Source organism: Bombina bombina, chromosome 6 (genome assembly GCF_027579735.1).
Source record: "Bombina bombina isolate aBomBom1 chromosome 6, aBomBom1.pri, whole genome shotgun sequence".
Classification (NCBI taxonomy): domain Eukaryota; kingdom Metazoa; phylum Chordata; class Amphibia; order Anura; family Bombinatoridae; genus Bombina; species Bombina bombina.
This window is the reverse complement of record NC_069504.1, coordinates 745,262,216-745,286,714: the sequence shown is the minus strand read 5'-3', so window position 1 is coordinate 745,286,714 and position 24,499 is coordinate 745,262,216. Positions and strand designations below refer to the sequence as shown.

The following is a 24,499-nucleotide window of genomic DNA, read 5'->3' as shown; positions in this document are numbered from 1 at the left end:
GTTGACGCTTGAAAACTAGATGTAGGTGAAAACAGTTCGTTGAATGTGGCATCCTCTGTGAGTAATGGCTGTAGATAATTATTATTTATAAGGTTCATATTATGCAGCATTTGCTTACATTTTTTTTGAGGATGTTTTTGCAGTAAGGAATCTAGTTTACAATACTGGAGTGTTGCAGCGTTAAATGAAATTCTATATACATGCATATACACTTTATACACTATATGGCCAAAAGTATAAGGAAACATCTACTAATTATTGAGTTCAGGTGTTTTGGTCACAATCATTGCTAACTGGTGGACAAACACTGGCAGTTACCACAGAGCTCAGTGACTTTAAAATGTGGCACTATAACAGGATGCCATCTTTGCCTAAAGTCAGTTTGTAAAATTTCTGCCCTACTAGATCTGCATCAAGTCAACTGTAAGTGATGTTATTGTGAAGCGGAAGCACCTACGAACAACAATAGAACAACCACAAAGTGGTAGGCCATACAAACTCAGAACAGGGCCGTTGAGTGCTGAAACAAGTAGTGTTTAAAAATCTCTTATCTGCTGAATCACTCACTACAGAGTTCCAAACTGCCTCTGAAGGAATATCGGCACAAGAATTGTGCATAGGGAGCTTCATGAAATGGGGTTTCATGGACAAGCAGCTGCACACTAGACACAAATCAACAAGCACAATGCCAAGCATCAGCTGGAGTGGTGTAAAGCACGCCAACACTGGACTGTGGGGAAGTGGAAATATGTTTTCTGGAGTGATTAATTACTCTTTACCATCTGGCAGTCTGATGGAAGAATCTTGGTATGGTGGATGCCAGGAGAACGCTTCCTACTAGAATGCATAGCGATTACTGTAATGTTTGATTAAGGAGAGATAATAGGCTGGGGCTATTTTTCAGGGTTTGGGATAAGCCCCTTAGTTCCATTTAATGGTCATCTGAAAGGGACACAAAACCAAAAAAATTTATTTCATGATTCAGATAGAGCATGCAATTTTAAGCAACCTTTTAGTTTATTCCGATTTATACATTTTTCTTTGTTCTTTTGCTTATCTTTATTTGAAAAGGCATGAATGTAAGCATGGGAGCTGGCCCACTTTTGGTTCAGCACTTGTGTAGCGCTTGCTGATTGGTGGCTACATTTAGCCACCAATCAGCAAGCGCTACCCAGGTTTTGAACCAAAAATGGTACGGCTACTATGCTTACATTCCTGCTTTTCCAAATAAAGATAGCAAGAGAACAAAGAAAAATGTGTAAAATAGGAATAAATTATAAAGTTGCTTAAAATTGTATGCTCTATCTGAATCATAAAAGAAAAAAAAAACATAATTTATGCTTACCTGATAAATTCCTTTCTTCTGTAGTGTGATCAGTCCACGGGTCATCATTACTTCTGGGATATTACTCCTCCCCAACAGGAAGTGCAAGAGGATTCACCCAGCAGAGCTGCATATAGCTCCTCCCCTCTACGTCACTCCCAGTCATTCGACCAAGGACCAACGAGAAAGGAAAAGCCAAGGGTGAAGTGGTGACTGGAGTATAAATTAAAAAATATTTACCTGCCTTAAAAACAGGGCGGGCCGTGGACTGATCACACTACAGAAGAAAGGAATTTATCAGGTAAGCATAAATTATGTTTTGTTCTGTTAAGTGTGATCAGTCCACGGGTCATCATTACTTCTGGGATACCAATACCAAAGCAAAAGTACACGGATGACGGGAGGGATAGGCAGGCTCTTTATACAGAAGGAACCACTGCCTGAAGAACCTTTCTCCCAAAAATAGCCTCCGATGAAGCAAAAGTGTCAAATTTGTAAAATTTGGAAAAAGTATGAAGCGAAGACCAAGTTGCAGCCTTGCAAATCTGTTCAACAGAGGCCTCATTCTTGAAGGCCCAAGTGGAAGCCACAGCTCTAGTAGAATGAGCTGTAATTCTTTCAGGAGGCTGCTGTCCAGCAGTCTCATAAGCTAAACGAATTATGCTACGAAGTCAAAAAGAAAGAGAGGTAGCGGAAGCTTTTTGACCTCTCCTCTGCCCAGAGTAAATGACAAACAGAGAAGACGTTTGTCGAAATTCCTTAGTTGCCTGTAAGTAAAATTTTAGAGCACGGACTACATCCAGGTTGTGCAGTAGACGTTCCTTCTTTGAAGAAGGATTTGGGCATAAAGAAGGAACAACAATCTCTTGATTGATATTCCTGTTAGTAACTACCTTAGGTAAGAACCCAGGTTTAGTACGCAGGACTACCTTATCCGAATGAAAAATCAAATAAGGAGAATCACAATGTAAGGCTGATAATTCAGAGACTCTTCGAGCCGAGGAAATAGCCATTAAAAATAGAACTTTCCAAGATAACAACTTTATATCAATGGAATGAAGGGGTTCAAACGGAACGCCCTGTAAAACATTAAGAACAAGGTTTAAACTCCATGGTGGAGCAACAGTTTTAAACACAGGCTTAATTCTGGCCAAAGCCTGACAAAAAGCCTGGACGTCAGGAACTTCTGACAGACGTTTGTGTAACAGAATGGACAGAGCTGAGATCTGTCCCTTTAATGAACTAGCAGATAAACCCTTTTCTAAACCTTCTTGTAGAAAAGACAATATCCTAGGAATCCTAACCTTACTCCAAGAGTAACCTTTGGATTCACACCAATATAGGTATTTACGCCATATCTTATGGTAAATCTTTCTGGTAACAGGTTTCCTAGCCTGTATTAAGGTATCAATAACTGACTCAGAAAATCCACGTCTTGATAAAATCAAGCGTTCAATTTCCAAGCAGTCAGCTTCAGAGAAGTTAGATTTTGATGTTTGAAGGGACCCTGTATCAGAAGGTCCTGTTTCAGAGGTAGAGACCAAGGTGGACAGGATGACATGTCCACCAGGTCTGCATACCAAGTCCTGCGTGGCCACGCAGGTGCTATTAGAATCACTGATGCTCTCTCTTGTTTGATTCTGGCAATCAATCGAGGAAGCAACGGGAAGGGTGGAAACACGTAAGCCATCCTGAAGTCCCAAGGTGCTGTCAGAGCATCTATCAGGACTGCTCCTGGATCCCTGGATCTGGACCCGTAACGAGGAAGCTTGGCGTTCTGTCGAGACGCCATGAGATCTATCTCTGGTTTGCCCCAACGTCGCAGTATTTGGGCAAAGACCTCCGGATGAAGTTCCCACTCCCCCGGATGAAAAGTCTGACGACTTAAGAAATCCGCCTCCCAGTTCTCCACTCCCGGGATGTGGATTGCTGACAGGTGGCAAGAGTGAGACTCTGCCCAGCAAATTATCTTTGATACTTCCATCATAGCTAGGGAGCTTCTTGTCCCTCCCTGATGGTTGATGTAAGCTACAGTCGTGATGTTGTCCGACTGAAACCTGATGAACCCCCGAGTTGTCAACTGGGGCCAAGCCAGGAGGGCATTGAGAACTGCTCTCAATTCCAGAATGTTTATTGGCAGGAGACTCTCCTCCTGACTCCATTGTCCCTGAGCCTTCAGAGAATTCCAGACGGCACCCCAACCTAGAAGGCTGGCGTCTGTTGTTACAATTGTCCAGTCTGGTCTGCTGAATGGCATCCCCCTGGACAGATGTGGCCGAGAAAGCCACCATAGAAGAGAATTTCTGGTCTCTTGATCCAGATTCAGAGAAGGGGATAAGTCTGAGTAATCCCCATTCCACTGACTTAGCATGCACAGTTGCAGTGGTCTGAGGTGTAAGCGTGCAAAGGGTACTATGTCCATTGCCGCTACCATTAAGCCGATTACCTCCATGCATTGAGCCACTGACGGGTGCTGAATGGAATGAAGGGTGCGGCAAGCACTTTGAAGTCTTGTTAGCCTGTCCTCTGTCAGGTAAATCTTCATTTCTACAGAATCTATAAGAGTCCCCAGGAAGGGAACTCTTGTGAGTGGAACGAGTGAACTTTTCTTTTCGTTCACCTTCCAGCCATGTGACCTTAGAAATGCCAGCACTAACTCTGTATGAGACTTGGCAGTTTGAAAGCTTAAAGCTTGTATCAGAATGTCGTCTAGGTATGGAGCTACCGAGATTCCCCGCGGTCTTAGTACCGCCAGAAGAGCACCCAGAACCTTTGTGAAGATTCTTGGAGCTGTAGCCAATCCGAATGGAAGAGCCACAAACTGGTAATGCCTGTCTAGGAAGGCAAACCTTAGGTACCGATAATGATCTTTGTGAATCGGTATGTGAAGGTAAGCATCTTTTAAATCTACAGTGGTCATGTATTGACCCTCTTGGATCATAGGTAAAATTGTCCGAATAGTCTCCATCTTGAACGATGGAACTCTTAGGAATTTGTTTAGGATCTTTAAGTCCAGGATTGGTCTGAAAGTTCCCTCTTTTTTGGGAACCACAAACAGATTTGAGTAAAACCCCTGTCCCGATCGTGGAACTGGATGGATTACTCCCATTAACAAGAGCTCTTGTACGCAGCGTAGAAACGCCTCTTTCTTTGTCTGGATTGTTGACAATCTTGACAGATGAAATCTCTCTCTTGGAGGAGAGTATTTGAAGTCCAGAAGGTATCCCTGAGATATTATCTCTAGCGCCCAGGGATCCTGAACATCTCTTGCCCAAGCCTGGGCGAAGAGAGAAAGTCTGCCCCCCACTAGATCCGATCCCGGATCGGGGGCCCTCAATTCATGCTGTTTTAGGGGCAGCAGCAGGTTTCCTAGTCTGCTTGCCCTTGTTCCAGGACTGGTTAGGTTTCCAGCCTTGTCTGTAGCGAGCAACAGCTCCTTCCTGTTTTGGTGCAGAGGAAGTTGATGCTGCTCCTGCTTTGAAATTACGAAAGGAACGAAAATTAGACTGTCTAGTCTTGGCTTTGGCTTTGTCCTGAGGCAGGGCATGGCCTTTACCTCCTGTAATGTCAGCGATAATCTCTTTCAACCCGGGCCCGAATAAGGTCTGCCCTTTGAAAGGTATATTAAGCAATTTAGACTTAGAAGTAACATCAGCTGACCAGGATTTTAGCCACAGCGCCCTGCGTGCCTGAATGGCGAATCCTGAATTCTTCGCCGTAAGTTTAGTAAGATGTACTACGGCCTCCGAAATGAATGAATTAGCTAGTTTAAGGACTCTAAGCCTGTCCGTAATGTCGTCCAGAGTAGCTGAACCAATGTTCTCTTCCAGAGACTCAATCCAGAATGCCGCTGCAGCCGTGATCGGCGCAATGCATGCAAGGGGTTGCAATATAAAACCTTGTTGAACAAACATTTTCTTAAGGTAACCCTCTAACTTTTTATCCATTGGATCTGAAAAAGCACAGCTATCCTCCACCGGGATAGTGGTACGCTTAGCTAAGGTAGAAACTGCTCCCTCCACCTTAGGGACCGTTTGCCATAAGTCCCTTGTGGTGGCGTCTATTGGAAACATTTTTCTAAATATCGGAGGGGGTGAGAACGGCACACCGGGTCTATCCCACTCCTTAGTAACAATTTCAGTAAGTCTCTTAGGTATAGGAAAAACCTCAGTACTCGTCGGTACCGCAAAATATTTATCCAACCTACACATTTTCTCTGGTATTGCAACTGTGTTACAATCATTCAGAGCCGCTAACACCTCCCCTAGTAATACACAGAGGTTTTCCAGTTTAAATTTAAAATTTGAAATATCTGAATCCAGTCTGTTTGGATCAGAACCGTCACCCACAGAATGAAGTTCTCCGTCCTCATGTTCTGCCACCTGTGACGCAGTGTCTGACATGGCCCTAATATTATCAGCGCACTCTGTTCTCACCCCAGAGTGATCACGCTTACCTCTTAGTTCTGGTAATTTAGCCAAAACCTCAGTCATAACAGTAGCCATATCCTGTAATGTGATTTGTAATGGCCGCCCAGATGTACTCGGCGCTACAATATCACGCACCTCCCTCTGAGCGGGAGATGTAGGTACTGACACGTGAGGCGAGTTAGTCGGCATAACTCTCCCCTCGTTGTTTGGTGAAATTTGTTCAATTTGTACAGATTGACTTTTATTTAAAGTAGCATCAATACAGTTAGTACATAAATTTCTATTGGGCTCCACTTTGGCATTGCAACAAATGACACAGGTATCATCCTCTGAATCAGACATGTTTAACACACTAGCAAATAAACTTGCAACTTGGAAATACAATTCAATTAGAATAATATTAAAATGTACTGTGCCTTTAAGAAGCACAGAAGATCTATGACAGTTGAAAATTAATAAATTGAAACAGTTATAGCCTCAATCCTTGTAAACAACACAACTTTAGCAAAGGTTTAATCCCATTAGCAAAGATAACAAATTCTGAAAGCAGGAAACAAATTACAGAATAAACGTTTTTTATCTCAGACAAACTATAATTCTCACAGCTCTGCTGAGAGAAATTACCTCCCTCAAAATAAGTTTTGAAGACCCCTGAGCTCTGTAGAGATGAACCGGATCATGCAGGGAATACAATGAGTTGCTGACTGAAATATTTGATGCATAGAAAAAGCGCCAAAAACGGCCCCTCCCCCTCACACACAGCAGTGAGGGAGAACAGAAACTGTCAGAAAAACAGATTAAGCAACTGCCAAGTGGAAAAATAGTGCCCAAACATTTATTCACACAGTACCTCAGCAAATGAAAACGATTTTACATTCCAGCAAAAACGTTAAACATAATCTCTAGTTATTAAACAGCTTTATGTATTTCTTACAGTGTAATTCTAGTGAAGTACCATTCCCCAGAATACTGAAGTGTAAAGTATACATACATGACATTATATCGGTATGGCAGGATTTTCTCATCAATTCCATTGTCAGAAAATAAAAACTGCTACATACCTCTATGCAGATTCATCTGCCCGCTGTCCCCTGATCTGAAGTTTACCTCACTCCTCAGATGGCCGAGAACAGCAATATGATCTTAACTACTCCGGCTAAAATCATAGCAAAACTCTGGTAGATTCTTCTTCAAACTCTGCCAGAGAGGTAATAACACACTCCGGTGCTATTTTAAAATAACAAACTTTTGATTGAAGATATAAAACTAAGTATAATCACCATAGTCCTCTCACACATCCTATCTAGTCGTTGGGTGCAAGAGAATGACTGGGAGTGACGTAGAGGGGAGGAGCTATATGCAGCTCTGCTGGGTGAATCCTCTTGCACTTCCTGTTGGGGAGGAGTAATATCCCAGAAGTAATGATGACCCGTGGACTGATCACACTTAACAGAAGAAATGTAGGTTTTGTGTCCCTTTAATGCTACAGTATGCAAATTCTTTTTTGGACAATTGGGTGCATCAAACTTCGTTGCAACAGTTTGGGGAAGGACCTTTCCTGTTCCAGCATGACTGTGCCTTTGTGCACAAAGCTAGGTCAATGAAGGTATGGTTTGATGAGTTTGGTGTGGAGGAACTCGAGTACAGAGCACTGATCTCAACCACTGAATCCTTTTCGGATGAATGGAGCAATGATTGCTAGCCAGATCTTCTCAGGACTTGACAAATGCTCTTTTTATTGAAAGGGCAGAAATCCCCACAGGGCATACTCAAAAATGTTGTGGAAAGTCTTCCCAAAAGAGTGGAGACTGTTTAAAGTATAAATGGGGCAAACTGCATATTAATCGCCATGGTTTTGGAAAGGGATGTTCAACAAGCTCATATAGGTGTGATGTTGTCCACTAACTTTATATATAGTCATATAGCATATATACAAATACACAAGGTTGGAAATTTCCACTAGTTCCAGACTAATAAATTTCATATGACTTTTTGTTATGTATAGATCTCATTCATAAATGTGACACATTGTATGTTTGAACCATGTCTTGAAGCAAACAAGCCACCTAAATCTCACCTTGCGCAAATCACCTCCCTCGCAGTATTCCATGGCCAAAAGAGGCAAGTCATTAGGGGCCAGCTTCTGCAGCCCCTCTGGAACTTCACGAGCAGATACCACATTCCTATGGTTTAACCTTTGAAAATAAAAGAGGAGATAAGGATGAATGAGAGAGGAAGGAGGTAGAATGGAAGTTATAGGACTGGATTGGCATAGTGAAGAAAAGAAGATTAAATAATACAAAATATTAATTGTATATATAATAATCTCTATATCTTGGCTCATATCCTTATAAAATACTTGACAGAAATTAACTTAGCCCCCAACAGGGCAATGGACAAAACAAGACTCTCTCTCCTCATGTATACAAAATCAATTCGCCTTAACAGGCCCACCATTGACTGGACATGTTCAAGGTAGACAAGTCCAACCAGGGTGAGTAATGTCTAGAGATATGATCCAAGATACATAAATTGCTGTATGCCTTATCAAATTTCCATTATTGTGCATCTGATTTATCTTGGCTCACTCTAGCGAATACTAACCAAAAATTAAAGGTCATCCATGTTAATGGATTTTTTGTCCCTTTGCCATATAACATTAGAATTTTAAAACAAATGAATGATAAACATGTAGAGAAAATGGTTGGCAACACATCAATTAATATCAGTTAGGTCCGAAGAAGTGCTGAAAATCAAATATTTGGATTAACATGCACAATACACAACTGATAGTGACATGGTTGTTAAGTAGCGATAGAGCTGTGAGATTCGCACACAAAATCCTTTATGTAAAACTGCTTTATGAATAAGCAGTCAGTAAGTCCTTATTACCAGCTCAAATTAATCTGGAGTCCTTTTCCCAATAAAGCCTTGTACTGTATACACAATGAAGCCTTAATCATGACACCCCCAACTCATTACCAGATTACAAACACCACCCCCACAAAAACTCTTAACACACTTCCCCCTAACACAATATCCCTAAGATCTTACAGCAAAGAATAGGATTGTTGTTGTGGTTTGATTAGGGCCATGGCTGGAACCAAAATTACTGTATGAAAACACTTTTACGGGTCTGTTAATATATATATTTTTTGTGGGGTTTTTTAAAGGAAGGGTTCTCAGAGTTGGGGGATCCCTTCAGTGTTAAGGGATTGTTGATTTTGGGATGGAGTTTATGTGACCGAGGGAGGTTGTAGTTAGGGTTAAAGTGCAAGAGTTTGTGCATTATGTCTAACTTGGGTAATTTGGAGGCCAATTTACCTCCATTATCAAATTGAGCACAATCTGTCAAACACTTTCCGAGTCATCAGATCCGACTGAGCATGTGCAAGAGTTCACAGTGTATACAGACAGTATATGAGTCTATGATTGGCTGATGGCTATCACGTTAGGGGGGAAAGTAAATTGAAGTAAATTTTGAAATTTATCATAAAAAAAAATCTACTGTTCATTTAAATTAAGAGTATATGCTATTGCATTTTCTTTTTATTATGCAATTGCTGAATATGTAATTCTACTGTTTTTGATGGTCCTTTAATGAAAAAAATTATAGTGGAATCTTGCAAAAATAGCAACGCCATAATGTAATGTGAACACAGATATATCTTTGTTATAAGGAATAAGTATACAAGTATATAAAAGATTTCTATAGAATGCATTCTCTTTATAAGCTTGGCCTTGTTACATAATAATATTGTATATAATGAGATAATCTGCAAATAAAAATAATTGAACAAATTGTTCCACAATCACAGCACTGGAACCTTTAATATAAATGTAACTTTATACACAAAGTTGTGTGGATGCCAATACAAAGCACACCTTTATCAAAAACAAAAACATAATTCCAGGCAACACTTCTGGTAAAATTGTGCCACTAAGGGTTCTAAAATTAATGACAGGGAGAGATATGGACAAATAAACATTCATGAAATTTCCAATGCTTTAGGAAGGAAACTGAAATAATTCCATCCTGAAGAATGATACACTTCTCTAGAATTCGTAGGGACAAACAAGGAAAACAAAGTAATACACGGTTTTTCAAACACGTTTTCCAAGTAACACTGGTGTACGCCTTTTTTTTTTTTTTTTTTTAAATATTGTTTATCTTTCTTGCATCCTCAAAGTCAGTATAAAACAAAAAATAACAGCGAACAATTAGGATTAATTTTGAATATTAAATAGCTGGTTTTGTTCTTTGACACCACAACCCATCAAAATGGGTTGAGCTTGCAGGGAAATCAGATATCACTTTTTGTAAATACACACATGCTTTTTTATCTTATCTGTGTTTGTGCACCCAATCCCAATACTTAGATAAAACAATTAAATTAACAATTATCATTTTATTACTTATTTTTCTTACCTCCCACTGGGAGTGTAATGTCTTCTGCTGGCTATGTTTACACAGTTTTTTTATAGCCTATACTCAAGTATAGAAACTTTCAGATTAGGTAGGGATACCACAGGCAAATTCAGCTATTTAAATTGCTGATATAAATTAATTGAATTTAAAAAAATGTATTTACCATTGCTTTCAATAGAAATAAAAGGTAGTTATCTATACCATATTAGGCCTAAATTATTTAAAGGGATGTTGTGTTTTGCTTCATATAAAAGGTTTCCTGTCTTAAATAAACCAACATATTCTTAGTAAAGGGACAGTCTACTTCATAATTGTTATTATTTAAAAAGATAGATAATCCCTTTGTTACCCATTTCCCAGTTTTGCATAACCAAGACGGTTATATTAAGGGACAATTCACCAGAATTAGAAGAAATTGCAATCAATTGACGGATTATGATACTCAATCATTATTATTACAAGATTTGTACAAAAAGGATACAACCGTGCATCCTTAGAAATAGCAAGGGATGAAGTTAAAAATAAGAACAGAGAGGATCTTCTAACTAAACCATCTATTAGAAAACCCCAATTCCCAAAATTTGTAACCACTTTCAATAGCGAACAGAAAGAAATTAAAAAAAGTTATACAGAAACACTGGCATGTACTAAAAGAGGATGAATTTCTAACCCCTATGATCCCCCCCAAAAAAATCCAAATAAAAATCCTTTGATTATTTTCAGAAAAGGCCTATACAAATTTGTAACCTATACAAATTAGCAATCTTAATGGCTTTTACACTTGTGGGAAATGTAAGGGTTGCAACTACACTAAAAAAGAGAGCACAAAAACTTTTTCCTCCACTAGAAAAGGTAAAGAATTTGAAATTAAAAGTGTTATAATGTGTAAAACACTAAATGTTATAGATCTACTCCAATGTGTCTGTACTTAGAACAAACCTCTAGATTCCTCAAAACTAGAATTTTGGAAAATTTGAACAAAATTAAAAAAGAACACAATGATCATGGGGTACCCATTCACTTTAACAGCTGTACTCAATATAAGAAAGACTCATTCTTATGGCTTGGAATAGAAAAAGTATCCACACACTGGAGAGGAGGGAAATAGAAAGTGAATTAGATCAAAGAGAACTTTGGTGGATACATAGCTGCATCGGATGCCTACAATTTTGTTATTGCAGGATGCCTCAATATTGATAAAATATAATGAGAGCTTGATTTTAGGTGGATTAATATCACTGTGTATGTTAACTATGTGGAGTCTGTCTATTGAATAGGTAGCACAATAAGAGCCATGTGCTTGTTAGATAGATTTGTTCCACTATATAAATTAAACACAAAGTTAATCAGCGAAGTAGGTAGCACATTTTGCATACCATAGGATGGACTAGAAATAACAGGCGTTATTCACTGCCCTTAGATATACTCATTCCACTGTATAAATTAAAGACATAAAGCTAATTAGCTAAGTAGGTAGCACATTTTGCATACCATAGGATGAATTCGAAATAACAAGCGTTATTCACTACACTTGGCTAAATGCTGGTAACAAAAATAATTAAACTAAAGCAAGAAAGTATTAGAGATTGCATCAGTGAATACCAGTAGAGAGCAAATTAAAAAACAACAGATATCCCCTAACGCGGTCGCGTTTCACTATCGCTTCCTCAGAGGGGTATGAGGAGCTGACAGTGGATCGTATTTACCGGGTCGATAATCCCTCCCCTGGGCTCTGATTCATAGTTGGCTGCTACGTGACGGATGTAAGTATTGGTGTGAGGCGATCCTCTGTAAGAGCATGTGATCGCCTGTTAGCATGTTGCTATACTGATCTTACATCCCCTATGTTAAGTGATGTGATTTATGTGGGATGTGCTTCACTACAACAGAGTCAATCGTATAGAATAATACACCGGTACTGTTTCATATTTGATATTTTTCCAATGTGATTACAAGTTTGGTAACATCCAAAGTGCAATCGTAAAAAAGGAATTTAATGTGATCTTCCACATAGAAGTGCCTGACTGAATTCGGAGTAATTTTGGATTTATGTAATTCGAATATAATTTGTCGTTTGATTATATCAAAAGAGCAATCATAAGCAAGAATTTTAATGTGATCATAAACTTAAAAATGCCGAAGTTGAGAGAATAAATGAAAATTCGCTCTGCAGATGACAAGGACAATAAACTAACAGAGTGTAATTTTTTTGTTTAAATTTACTTGTGTATCATGAGAAGCATTATATAATGTTAATAGACAAAAACAAAAAATATATATCAGTACTAAATAATGCCTTATCGAAAATAGTTCGCAAAGTTGTGGGAAACTATGCTGTGAAAAGTGCTTGCTAAATTGGTGGAAGTAGGTGGCCTGTGAGGGGTTGTGTTGTAAGAGAGTGAACGGCAAAGGAGAGCCAATGATTAATTAAAGTTAATAAGAATAAAAAATAAAAAATCCAAGAAATAGTAAATGAAGCGTGAGACGTAAAAGTGATAAGGAATTTATTAAATCGAAATGTGCGTGGTAATTATGGATTATAGAGGTCAAGTGAAATTCACAAAGAAAGTGGGAGACATTGTAAAGGTCTAGTGATATTAATAATGCGTCTAGAAAATGTTGAAAGAAGATTTTTGTCAATAGGTAAATAGATAATGTTAGGTCATTATAATTGTTGTATTATACCCATGAAACGTCGCTAACAAAAGTATATTTTTATACATAAACAGAGAAATTGTTGTTCTCATTCATTCCATAGGGTCTGACACAGTTTAGTTAATGGATCCATCTACATTCCATGCGTAACAGAGTTTTCTCTATGTCACCATCTCTTATTCCCAGGTTCACCTGTTGAATTACCGCAAATTGTAACCCTGAATCATTACCATTGTGGCTATGTAGAAAATGTTTAGTTACACTGATGATGGTTTTTCCTTTTTCAGATTCTTTTTTAGCATTGCGGATATTTCTACAATGTTCAAGTATACGTGTTCTGGCCTGTCTGGTCGTCATGCCAATAGGGCCGTCATCAGGGGGTGACTCCTGTCAGGGGCCCAATAGGCCAGGTGGGCCCCATGAGGCAAGAACTAAAAAAAAATGTTGGCAGCCACCAGTGGGTACTACAGCAGAGTGCTAATTGAGCATGGGAAATGTTATTACAAGGAGTAAAGTATTAGCATTTGAGAGGATTTCTGAGTGTGCAGTAAACCACTATGCACAATGTGAGACAGACTTGGCACTTTGTTTGTACAGTGTGTGCCTGAGTCAGACGGCAGATCACTTTCATTTGCAGAGAAAGTAGGACTTACTCAGCAAATGTTTTTTATTTCTTTGTGCAATTTCAGATTGTAACTTCAGTGTGGTGATAGTTGTATGGTGGGGCCAGAGGTCCATAAAAACATATTTTTTTTAGCAGCAGTGGTTATTTGACAATGCTGTAGAAATTCTATATTTAAAACCATGCAGAAATGTTTACTCCTCAATACACAAATGGTAGGTGCCCTTTTGGCAGATATGCATTTTTTTTTATCTAAGATTTTTACATCTGCATAACATGTTATACTCTCAGACTAAGATTGCTCAGTGTTTGAAATGAGACAGGTTAACTTAAAACTGTTCAGTTTACACTACAGTTGACTTAATTTTGAAATACATACCAACAAGCTTAAATCCTGCATTTAACCAGATCTAATGGTATGAGTACCACAGCTTATGGTTCCACCAAGACCATATAGAGTACAGCATTTTCAAAATACAGCTGACAGATGGGAACATTTGTACACTATATTTGAAGTGGTGCTCTTGGTTGGGGAAAATGGGGAAAAAACAAACATATGTCAACCTTTTAAAAGTACTTTTCTTCATCTAGCCAACTACCCAGATCTTTAATTTACAATTTTGAATTCACAGAATTATTTTTGTTTGCACATTTACAAATATGATTCTTTAAAAAGTGATCTCTTAATTTCTGCATTTTTTTTTTATCATGCATGTAACACACAGTTGATTTAGGGGATGCAAGGTGCATAAATGTTTCCTCCTGTGAGTGTTTCTGTGAGTGTCTGTGTTTATGTCTTTGTGCTTTGGTTTGTGTCTCTATGAGTGTGTATATATATTTTTTTCTGTGGGTCTCTCTGTGAGGGTGGGTGTGTATGTCTTTGTGCATTTTCTGTGGATGTCTGTGAGGGTGTGCGCGTATGTCTTTGAGCTTTTTCTATGGGTGTCTCTGTGAGGGTGTGTGTATGTTTGTCTTTGTTTATTTTCTCTGGATGCCTCTGTGAGGGTGGGTCTGTATGTCTGTGTTTTCTGTGGATGTCTCTGTGAAGGTGTGTGTGTGTGTGTGTATGTAGGTCTGTGTTTTCTGTGGGTGTCTCTGTGAGGGTGTGTGCATTTCTTTGTGTGTTTTCTGAGGCTGTCTCTGTTTCCTTGGGTGTATGTGCAAGTTTGAGTTTGTGTGTCCATTGTCTGTTCCTTTTTAGGACATTTTGACCTTACTACTGATTATTCACATCTTTCTACAGACTTTGAGACTAACGAGACCTTTTCGGAAGTCACCAATCCACTATTTAACCTTTAAATTATTGTTTAGGCAGTTCAGGGCCCTTCCTTTTAGCCACTGCATGCTGTTGTCATCATTTAGTTGGCATCTTCCTTTACAAAAAAATAATCAGAACTCCATATTTTGTTTTCTAAATCTCCTTTTTTTTTTTTTTTTTTTTACAAAACTGTAGTTTACCTCATTACTTGTCAGGTCAATGTAAACAAGTGCTGAGTTTCTGTGTCTGATTGAGTTTTTGTGTTTCTTTGCATGTCTGCTAGAGTGTCTATATGTGAATCCTTATGTGAGTGTGTGTGTGTTTCAGTGTATGAGTGTGTCTGTCTGTGTGTATGTTACTACCTTTACAACATTTCCAAATTTAAATAGACACTTAAGAATAAAGTGCATATACGTTTTAGTCACTTGGTCAAAAATTGCACATGTCAAAGGAGGGGGGGCCCTGATCAATGGTTAAGTCAGGGGCCCCAAAATTTCTAGTGGCGGCCCTGCATGCCAAAATAAAAGATTACATGGGCATGTGAGTATGTATATCACACCCGTTGTTGAGCATGAAACGTATGTAGGTATATAGTGGATCTGATGATATTTGTCCTTGATTGATTGCCGTTTACAAACATTCGTACAAGCATTACATGTTCCACATAGGAACATACCCTTTGTTCTTGCTTCTTTTTTTGGTTTGTGAACATAATGACTTCTGACTAGCATGTCACATAGGTTTTTAGGTCTTTTATAGCCCACGGATACTCTAGTGCCAATTTGGGTAGATAAGAGGGGGTCATTCTGTAGAATATGCCAATTACTGTTGACAATGTCAATTATTTTTTGCATTTGTGGATTAGAAATTGTGATCAGACTTATGGTATTATCATCCTGTTCGGATTTGGTTTGTAGAAGAGTTTCACATTCTGTTTTTAATGCATATGTTTGTGCTCTTTTTATGAATCTATTACTGTAACCACGTTCCTGAAGTCTATTGGCCAGGTGAATAGATTCTTGTTTGAATTTTTGGAGGTCAGAGCAATTGCGTCTCAAATGAATGAACTCTCCTTTAGGGATAGCTTTGAGAGTGTTCTGTGCATGAGCACTTGTATGGTGGAGCAAGGTATTCGTAGCAGTTTCATTTAATTTTCAGTTTAATTTAATTTTTATTCTTTTCAAAACCAGGAGAAAGAAAACACAATTTCACAAAATGCATTGTTAACACGTAACATAGGCCAATACATGTTGCATTTTAAGTTCCTATACAGATCATGTTAATTTATTTCGCACCTTTGGAGTCTGAGTTTTTCCAGCAGACCAACATTTTTTTTTCTTCCAAGGCTATACTGGTCTATATTACTAATCTGCCTACTGCTTACAAGGTGACCCAAATCTAAGTAGGGTTAACATGAGACAAGGACGTTAGATTATTAGACTGTCAGCTTGATACTGCAGTTCCTTTGCAAAAAAATGATCCCCCCTGCCTCTATCTCTGGGTCTAATTATGAAAACATAACATCTGCATTTGAACCTCTGCATTTGGATAGATGGGGAGTCCTACACCCCCGAGTGCGAACTGAGCAAATAAACCTATATATATATATATATATAAAAAAAAAAAGGGGGGGGGGGGGGGGGGGATTTGACTGCGGAGAGTTACCACAATCCTAAAACAATCAATTCCGTGTCTCTAAATGGATATATTAGATATTCGATCTCACTAGAAGATAAGACTTTAATAAATTGCGACCATTTAGAGAAAAAACTCCTTACATCTTGATCATTATGTAAATTAGTGTCAAGTTGTTCAATAATACATTGTTTCTTCAAACAATTTTGTACTTCTAAGATACTTGGGGTCGCTCATGTTTTCCACTTTTTTAGAATCAGGTATCTAACAGCAAGAATCACTAGATTCACTATTTTAAAATTATCCTGAGACAACCCTGTGTCTTCAGTGAGAAAGACTATTTTTAAAGGTGAAAGTACCAAAGAAGTAATACCACCGTATTGATAAGCCAATATTGTAACTTCAACCAGAAGTTTCTGATTTTTGGGCAATCCCATATAATATGCAGGTTAGCCGATGGATAAGAACATTTTGGGCATCTGTTAAAGCTAGTATTTCGACATTTAGTTCCTTTCTCTGGAGAAAAGTAAGTCATATGCAGTAACTTAGCATGTGACTCCCTCCAAGAGGCGGAGAGAGTAACACGTGAGACCACTTGGATCGAAGAGGTTAATAAAGTAGTATCCAGAGAATCTTGCGCTAACATTACAGCCCATTTGGCGTGCATTTTTTCCATTATTTCTGGACCATTAATTGAAGTCAGAGTTTGATAGATATACGAAATTGACATGAACCCATTTTTAGCTAATAGAAGCCAATTCTTAAGGATTCCTAGAGACCAGTCCCAGCCTTAATCAGTTACCAATTTAAGGTCGAAGTGTCTCGCTTGAAGATAGGCGAAGAAGATTTTGTTAGGGAGATGGAAATTCTCTTTGAGGGAATTAAAAGTCTTGATACACCTTCTCTCAAAATCTAATAGCTGATGAATCTTCACAAGACCTAAGGTTTCCCATTTAGAGAAAAGAGCTGACTGCATCCCTGCTTGAAACTGTGGGTTATTTAAAAGTGGGATATATCTAAGTCCTAAGTTCAATATGCAAAGAGCTGCACATCTTTTTCCACATCTGGATTGAATTGTAGATAGATTTTATCTTTTTTATTTCAGGAGGAATTATATTATTATTACAATGTATTAAAGCTGAGAGAGAAAACGGGTGGGCTATGCTGCTTTCAAGATCAAAATTTGTTACATAGTTGCTATTAGTCAACCAATCTATTACGACTCGGGCCAGGAACACTTCATTATATAGGCAGAGATCTGGAAGAGAGAGTCCCCCGTACTTCATGGGTAGAGCTAATTTAGATAATGAGATTCTAGGTTTTTTATTCTGCCAGATGAAGGATCGTAGAGCCATATTAAATGATAAAATATCTTTCGTTTTCAGAACCAGTGAAGTGTTCTGAAGCACATAGAGGATTTTAGGAAGAAGAGTCATCTTATAGAGTGCTATACGTCCCGATAAAGTTAGGGGAAGTTTCTGCCAGTTTTTAAAAGTTTCTTTTATTTTGTTAAGTACTGGGAGTATGCTTAGATTATACCAGCCATCAGGGTTAGAAGATTTCCAAATACCAAGGTATTTGAATGAGTTTTGCACTATGGTAAAAGGAATAACTGCAAGTGAATCCTTAGTCTGCTTGATCCAGCATAACTCCGATTTTGTAGTGTTGACCTTATAGCCGGAGAAGGATCCAAACTGTTCTATAATTAAGAGAAGCTTTGGGATATTTCTAGAAGTGTTCGATATATATATTAAGACGTCATCGGCATAAAGTGCAATTCGCATTTCCTTATTCTTGATTTTAATTCCGAGTTGTTGCCGAATTTGAATAGCAAGAGGTTCAATAGCCAAGTCAAAGAGAAGTGGAGAGAGAGAGATAGGACACCCCTGCCTGGTTCCTCTCCCCAGCATTATATCCTGAGTCATATCCCCATTTACTAAGATTTTCGTGGAGGCATTTTTATATAAATTATTGAAGAAACAAAGAAAATTACCTCCAAGACCAAACTGCTGGAGGGTGAATGAAAGGTGATCATAGTGTACCGAATCAAACGCTTTTTCAGCGTCTATTGAAATGATCGCCATGTCAGGGGTGTCCTTCCCCCCGTGTTCCATGACTCCTCCGACGTCTTAAAGTGTTCTATTGTAAGGAATACTTCTCTTATTTTAGCTGAGGAGTTACGTTTCAGCAGAAACCCAGCTTGATCTTTATGAATGATATTGGGAAGTAAAGATTGGAGTCTTTGTGCTAGAATGGCCGTAAGAAGTTTATAATCCGTGTTTAGGAGCGCGATGGGTCTATACGACTCTTTCTAGTCGGGTCTTTCCCCTGTTTTAGTATAAGGGCTGTATATGAAGCAACAAATTCCGTTGTTGGCTTGTTGCCTTTAATATATATATATATATATATCGTTAAAGAGTGAGGTTAAATGTGTTGTTATTTCAGGTGATAGTATTTTATAAAATTCATTCGGGAGCGCATCGGGTCCCGGGGCTTTGTTGAGGTCCAGTTTTTGGATTGTTGTAGAGGTTTCTAACTCAGTGATAGGAGAGTATAAAGTTTCAAGTAGCTCAGAGGTTAGTGTCGGGAAAGATATTTTTCTCCAAAAATCTTCCCGCTCCAAGTATTTGGAGACCTTAGAAGTATATAAAGCCTTATAGTAGTCCGCAAATACCCTGCGTAGTTCTACTGATGAGTTAAAAAATACTCCTTCAGAATATATAGAGTTTATTATGGGGGAGGCTTTGTCGCATTTAACTAGGTTTGCCAAAAGCTTCCCAGTTTTATTACCATAATGATATAACTTAGCCTGTAGTCTGAGGTCTCTCTGAGTTTCTTTATACAGTAAAAAAGAATCTCTTTCTGCTAATGCAGCGGTATATCTGGACCAATTTTCTAAGGTTCTATGATAAATATATCGATTGTATGCATTTGTAACTGCCCTCAGTAATTCCCTTTCCCTCACTTTATGTTTTTTAGACCTGGATATACTATATGCTAGTATTTCCCCTTGAAGAACCGCCTTGGCTGTTTCCCAAAACAGCGCAGGTTGGGGGATGTGTTCTCGATTAAAGATAGCATATTCACGAAATCTGGCATTAAGCCAATTTTTTAATTTTTAAATCAGAAGCTAAATATTGTGGGAATAGAAAACCAGTGTTCCTGCGCAGCGGGGAACTTAATTGGAAATCAAGAGAAATCGGGGCATGATCGGATATAGTAATTGATGAAATCCCCGCTAATACTTTCGACTTACACAATCTTTCATCAAGCAGAAAGAGGTCTATTCTTGAAAGAGTTTTATGTGCCTTTAAATGACACGACACGTGTAATCTCTGACATCGGGGTTCCATTTAATGAATAGTTTTGACTCTAGGTTATCTCTCTTAGTTTTAAGAGGAACAGAGTTCTGCCTCAACCTATCAACGGGGTATTGCGGAGCCATATTAAAATCGCCTCCAAGTATCAAATAGCCTTCTGCATATAACATGAGCTTTTTTTGTAAAGTTTCCCAAAAGGGAAGGCTAAAGACATTGGGAGCGTAAACATTACAGAATGTATACATTGTTTGTAAAATCTTAATTTTTGCCATTATATACCTCCCCTTGTGATCTGTATCTACGTGTATAACTTCATATGAGAGTTTTTTCCCCAGAAGGATCGCTACCCTGCTTTTTCTCTTTGCGGTAGAAGAAAATAGAACTTCCTTGACCCAGGTGGTTTTAAGTTTAAGAACTTCCTCAGGTTTTAAATGTGTTTCTTGTAGGAAAGCTATATCAGTATTATTTTTCTCAATTGGGACAATATAAGCTTTCATTTTATGGGGGAAGTGAGACCACCTATGTTCCACAAGGTCAGTTTAAAATTGCTCTCCGCAGCCATCTTCTAGTAAAAAGCAAAAAACAAACCGAGGAAAAAAAAAAAAAAGGGAAAAAACAACAAATACTATAACTAAAACAATACCCCCTTATAGAGCAAGCAGTTAGAGGAAGCTTACCCCCACTTCCCGCCCAACCCTTGTGTTCAAAGAGTTTAATCATTTGTAGCATTCTAGATATCTGAATTCTCTAGATTGCTTTTCCTCAGTTAAAATTTTGTCCTGAGGGATAAGTCTCAGCATAAAATTTTTCCAGCGTCTTGCGCTGTTTCAAAAAAATATGTGTGGCCATCTATTAAGAGTTTCAGCCTTGCTGGATAAAGTAAGGTTGCTCGAGCACCCTTCTTTATAAAATTTGTACAGAGTGGAGCTAGCTCCCTCCTTTTTGTGGCTGTTTCTACCGAGTAGTCTTGAAACATAAGAATTTTTGCGTCACCCAAAAAAATGGGTTGGCGTTTACGAAAAGCTTGGAGCATTGTGACTTTGTGTTGAAATTTAAGACCTTTGCAATTATTGGTCTTGTTCTCGTATTTGTTTTATTTAAGGCAGATGAACCTATCCTATGGGCCCTTTCAATAACTATGGGTGGGTGAGATTCCGGGATCTGGAGTAGCCGGGGTAGTGTGATTGTCAGCAGCCTATCTAAATCTTCAAATTGTTTTTCCTCCGGGACCCCTATGATCCTCAAGTTATTCCTTCTTGATCTATACTCTAAATCTTCTATTTTACTTTGTATTTTCAAAAGTGTGTTATTTGTAGATTCAAGAGTAGTTTTATAAGTCATGGTCAGATCCTCGAGATCTGAAATTCTTTGCTCACCCTCAGATATTCTGTGGGCGAACTATTTTACTTCATTAGATACAGATGCGATGTCTTGTTTGATCTCCTTTTTCAATACATCAAATTTAGGAGATAGGGCTTCTGAAATACAAGTAACTAGTGATTGAATATCTAATGGTTCCGTCAGAACTGAAGGATTAGGAGTAAGTGATTGTGCATCTATCGAGGTTTCAAGAGCAATTTTGTTCTTTTTTTCTCTTTGTCTCCCCGTCATAGCTGAAGGAGGAGTTTTAGAGTGACTGTGAAAATATTTATCCATATATGGTTAAGTGGCTCGGAAAGTTCTGGAGTAAATTGTGGAGAGTGTGAAGTGTAAAATAATCAATTAAATAGTGATATAAAAGAAGAACCCAGAGGGTGTGAAATTTAGAAGGGGTAATGTGTACCCACCTACAAATATTGTGCCAAAAAAGGGGAAAAAAAAGAAAAGAAAAAAAAGTGGGAAAGAGGGGGGGTGTCAACCCCCTTTGTGAAGTGAAAGTTGTGCAAAACTGGAACGGAGAGAAAAAAAAAGGGAGAGAAAAAAAAAAAAAGAGTGAAGTTTAAGAAAGTTCTCCTTTACATCTATGGGGGGAGACAATGAATTGACTTATTTTGTCCGAGATGCTAAAGTTGAAGAAGTTTTCACCTTCTAGTCTATTAATTTAAATAGGACATCATTTCTATATGAGTTAGTCTTCAGTATTCTACCTTGAGCTAGAGTGTTTCCTGTAGGTCATAAGTCTACATGTACTATCTTATGTAAGATTGTTATCTTTGAACAGAGTAGGAAACAAGATCAACCTACAGGGGTTGTATTTACTACTAAATAGCCCTATCCCTCTCCTGTTTCTCAAAAAATAAAGGGTTTCTAGTGAAATATAATACTAAACATTATCTACATAAAGGACGCCCTGGAGAAAATGAGTTATATTAATATCTTGTCCACAGCTGAGAGATATTGAAAACTGGTTCACTTATATATGACTCTGATAGTATTGTAACGTTTTTTAGAGATTTTGCTTCCTCTTCTCTGTGGGTATTAGAGGAAGTTTGCCTCGCTTGTTGCAGCTTAAAAATGTTTCCTAGAGAGGGGTATCAGTCAAAAAGGGATACTATGTTACTTGACACTGATAAGAGTGAGCCCCTAAATGTAATATTAAGTTCTGTACTATTTATATCTCTAAATAAAGATAACCCTTAGGAATTGTACAGTTAAGGAACATAGCGAGTAAATAAATAACGGTCTCATCACTTCCCTTACAGGAAGAAAAAAGAAAAATTACAGGCAAAAGCAGTTTCTACATAACATTTGCTAAGCCTTTAGAGTTAGGTCCTGTGCCCAATGAGATTTACACAGCATAATTACAGGACTATAAGGGTGTCTCTTTTGGGTATAATTATTAATTAGCCATAGGTAAGTACTGTATAAGAAAATTCTCTTCCCTAAGTTGTGTAACTTTTAATAGCACTTCCTCCCTAACTTTAAGAGCACAGAATGGACCGAAAATTTATTCTACACCCCCTTTTCTCTTCCCTACCCTTCCCTCTCCTACTCCCTAAAAGAGGGCATAACAACCAGTGTTTCCTCATTAACAAGCAAAAGTAACAAACATAAAAAATGTGTATAAAGGGAGAAGAGAAAAAATAAATCCTTAATACAGTATTCTGTTCTCCTTAGATTTAAAACATATTTAAGCGCCTTTAAATGTGACACTCTTCTTTAGCTGCATGTGTCATATGAAGCATTGCTCAAATTAGTCCAGCTAGGTAGAGGAGTTTTCCTAGCACATGCAAATTTCTTGATTGTGGGCTCTAGCATTTTTGAAAGTGTCAAACTGCAAATTTTATACCCAGTAGCCACACAATATTAAGAAGGTAACTCTTTGCCCCTTAACGGTGATTTTTTATGATACAATGTTTCTTTTCTTTTTTGTTTTCTTCTTTGCTTTCTCCTATGTTTCTTTTTATCAGGGTTATAGCACCGTTTAAGCCAGGGCACGTCTCCTGGAAATAACCCCTAAATATTTTTAGAGAGTGTTAGTTATGCTAATGTCGTATACTCCTGTGCCAATTTCCCCAGTTATCAGGTATCACGCTCCCGCTGCTTCCCTATACACACTCAGGGCAACTTTACTGTAATAAGTCTCTCCTTCCACACACCATGGATATGAATCAGAAGTCTTATGAGACTCACCTATTTTCTTGCCACTTGCCCACCGCAGATGAATGTTCGCTGAAACTTCCTGCGACGGCCCACAGTAATCCTCGGAGAGGCAAAAGGCTCCCTGCTATTCACTCCCGCAATCCGGAGCTCCAAAAGCAGCTCCAATCAGCCCCACTTCCTCTCACGCAGCATTGGTGGGAGAGGAGGGAGGAAAGCCCAGGCCAAAGATCCCTAGGAAGCAGGGCGCAAGCCGGATCGTATCCCTTCGCAGCTACAACGGATCCAATCCAGTGCCCGCCCCCTCTCACACAGGACCGGTGGGAGAGGGGGGGGAGTCAGCCGCAAAAGAACAAGCAGAATCCTGGGGTGACCCCGGAGGGGACGCTGGAGACTCACTCTGGTAAGATATCGTGTCTATGCAGGGCTGGATTCGGCAAACAAAGTGGCGGTAGAGGCGGGTAAAAGAGCCAGGAGGAGTGATTAAATGTGTCCCAATGAGGTGTAGGGAGAGCGGGAGTATCTTTCAGGTATGCAGCGGGTTTTGTACTGCTCTTGCCTTCTTTCCCAGAGTCACCGCGGAAGATGAAGGGTGACCATTAAATGAGCGTTTATTTAAGGCAGTTAAACTTGAGTTTTATGACCTTCAGGTCAGCTGTTATAAGAACTGAGCCAGGTTATGGTTTTTTTCTAACAAACTTGTTTGCCATAACAGCGGGATGGAGTGCCACTGTTTGAGTTCCAGGAGCGGTGACTCAAGCTGTCCAGAGAGCAGCCCCAGGATTTGGGTTAAGGCGCGAAAAACCACAGCCAGCGGCTTTGGAACTGGAGTACAGAGCTCAGCAACACCTACTTTGCTCCTCCTCCACCGGAACCCCCAGGGCAGGGCATGTAATTTTAAACAACTTTCCAATTTACTTTTATCACCAATTTTGCTTTGTTCTCTTGGTATTCTTATTTGAAAGCTAAACCTAGGAGGTTCATATGCTAATTTCTTAGACCTTGAAGGATGCCTCTAATCTGAAAGCATTTTGACCGTTTTTCATAACTAGAGGGCATTAGTTCATGTGTTTCACATAGATAACATTGAGCTCACGCACGTGAAGCTCCTAGGAGTAAGCACTGATTGGCTAAAATGCAAGTCTGTCAAAAGAACTGAAATAAGTGGGCGGTTTGCAGAGGCTTAGATACAAGGTAATTACAGAGGTAAAACGTGTATTATTATAACGGTGTTGGTTATGCAAAACTTGGGAATGGATAATAAAGGGATTATCTAATTACAAAAT

General features: G+C 38.8%; 1 protein-coding gene across 1 annotated transcript in view; it reads right to left on the bottom strand.

Moving 5' to 3' along the window:
* Nucleotides 1–24,499, bottom strand: part of IKBKB (inhibitor of nuclear factor kappa B kinase subunit beta) — a 221,534-nt gene that overhangs the window by 187,394 nt on the left and 9,641 nt on the right. Inside the window, exon 4 of the mRNA XM_053718001.1 lies at nucleotides 7,832–7,949. Coding sequence (XP_053573976.1) covers nucleotides 7,832–7,949 — 118 coding nt within the window. The remainder of the gene's footprint in view (nucleotides 1–7,831; nucleotides 7,950–24,499) is intronic.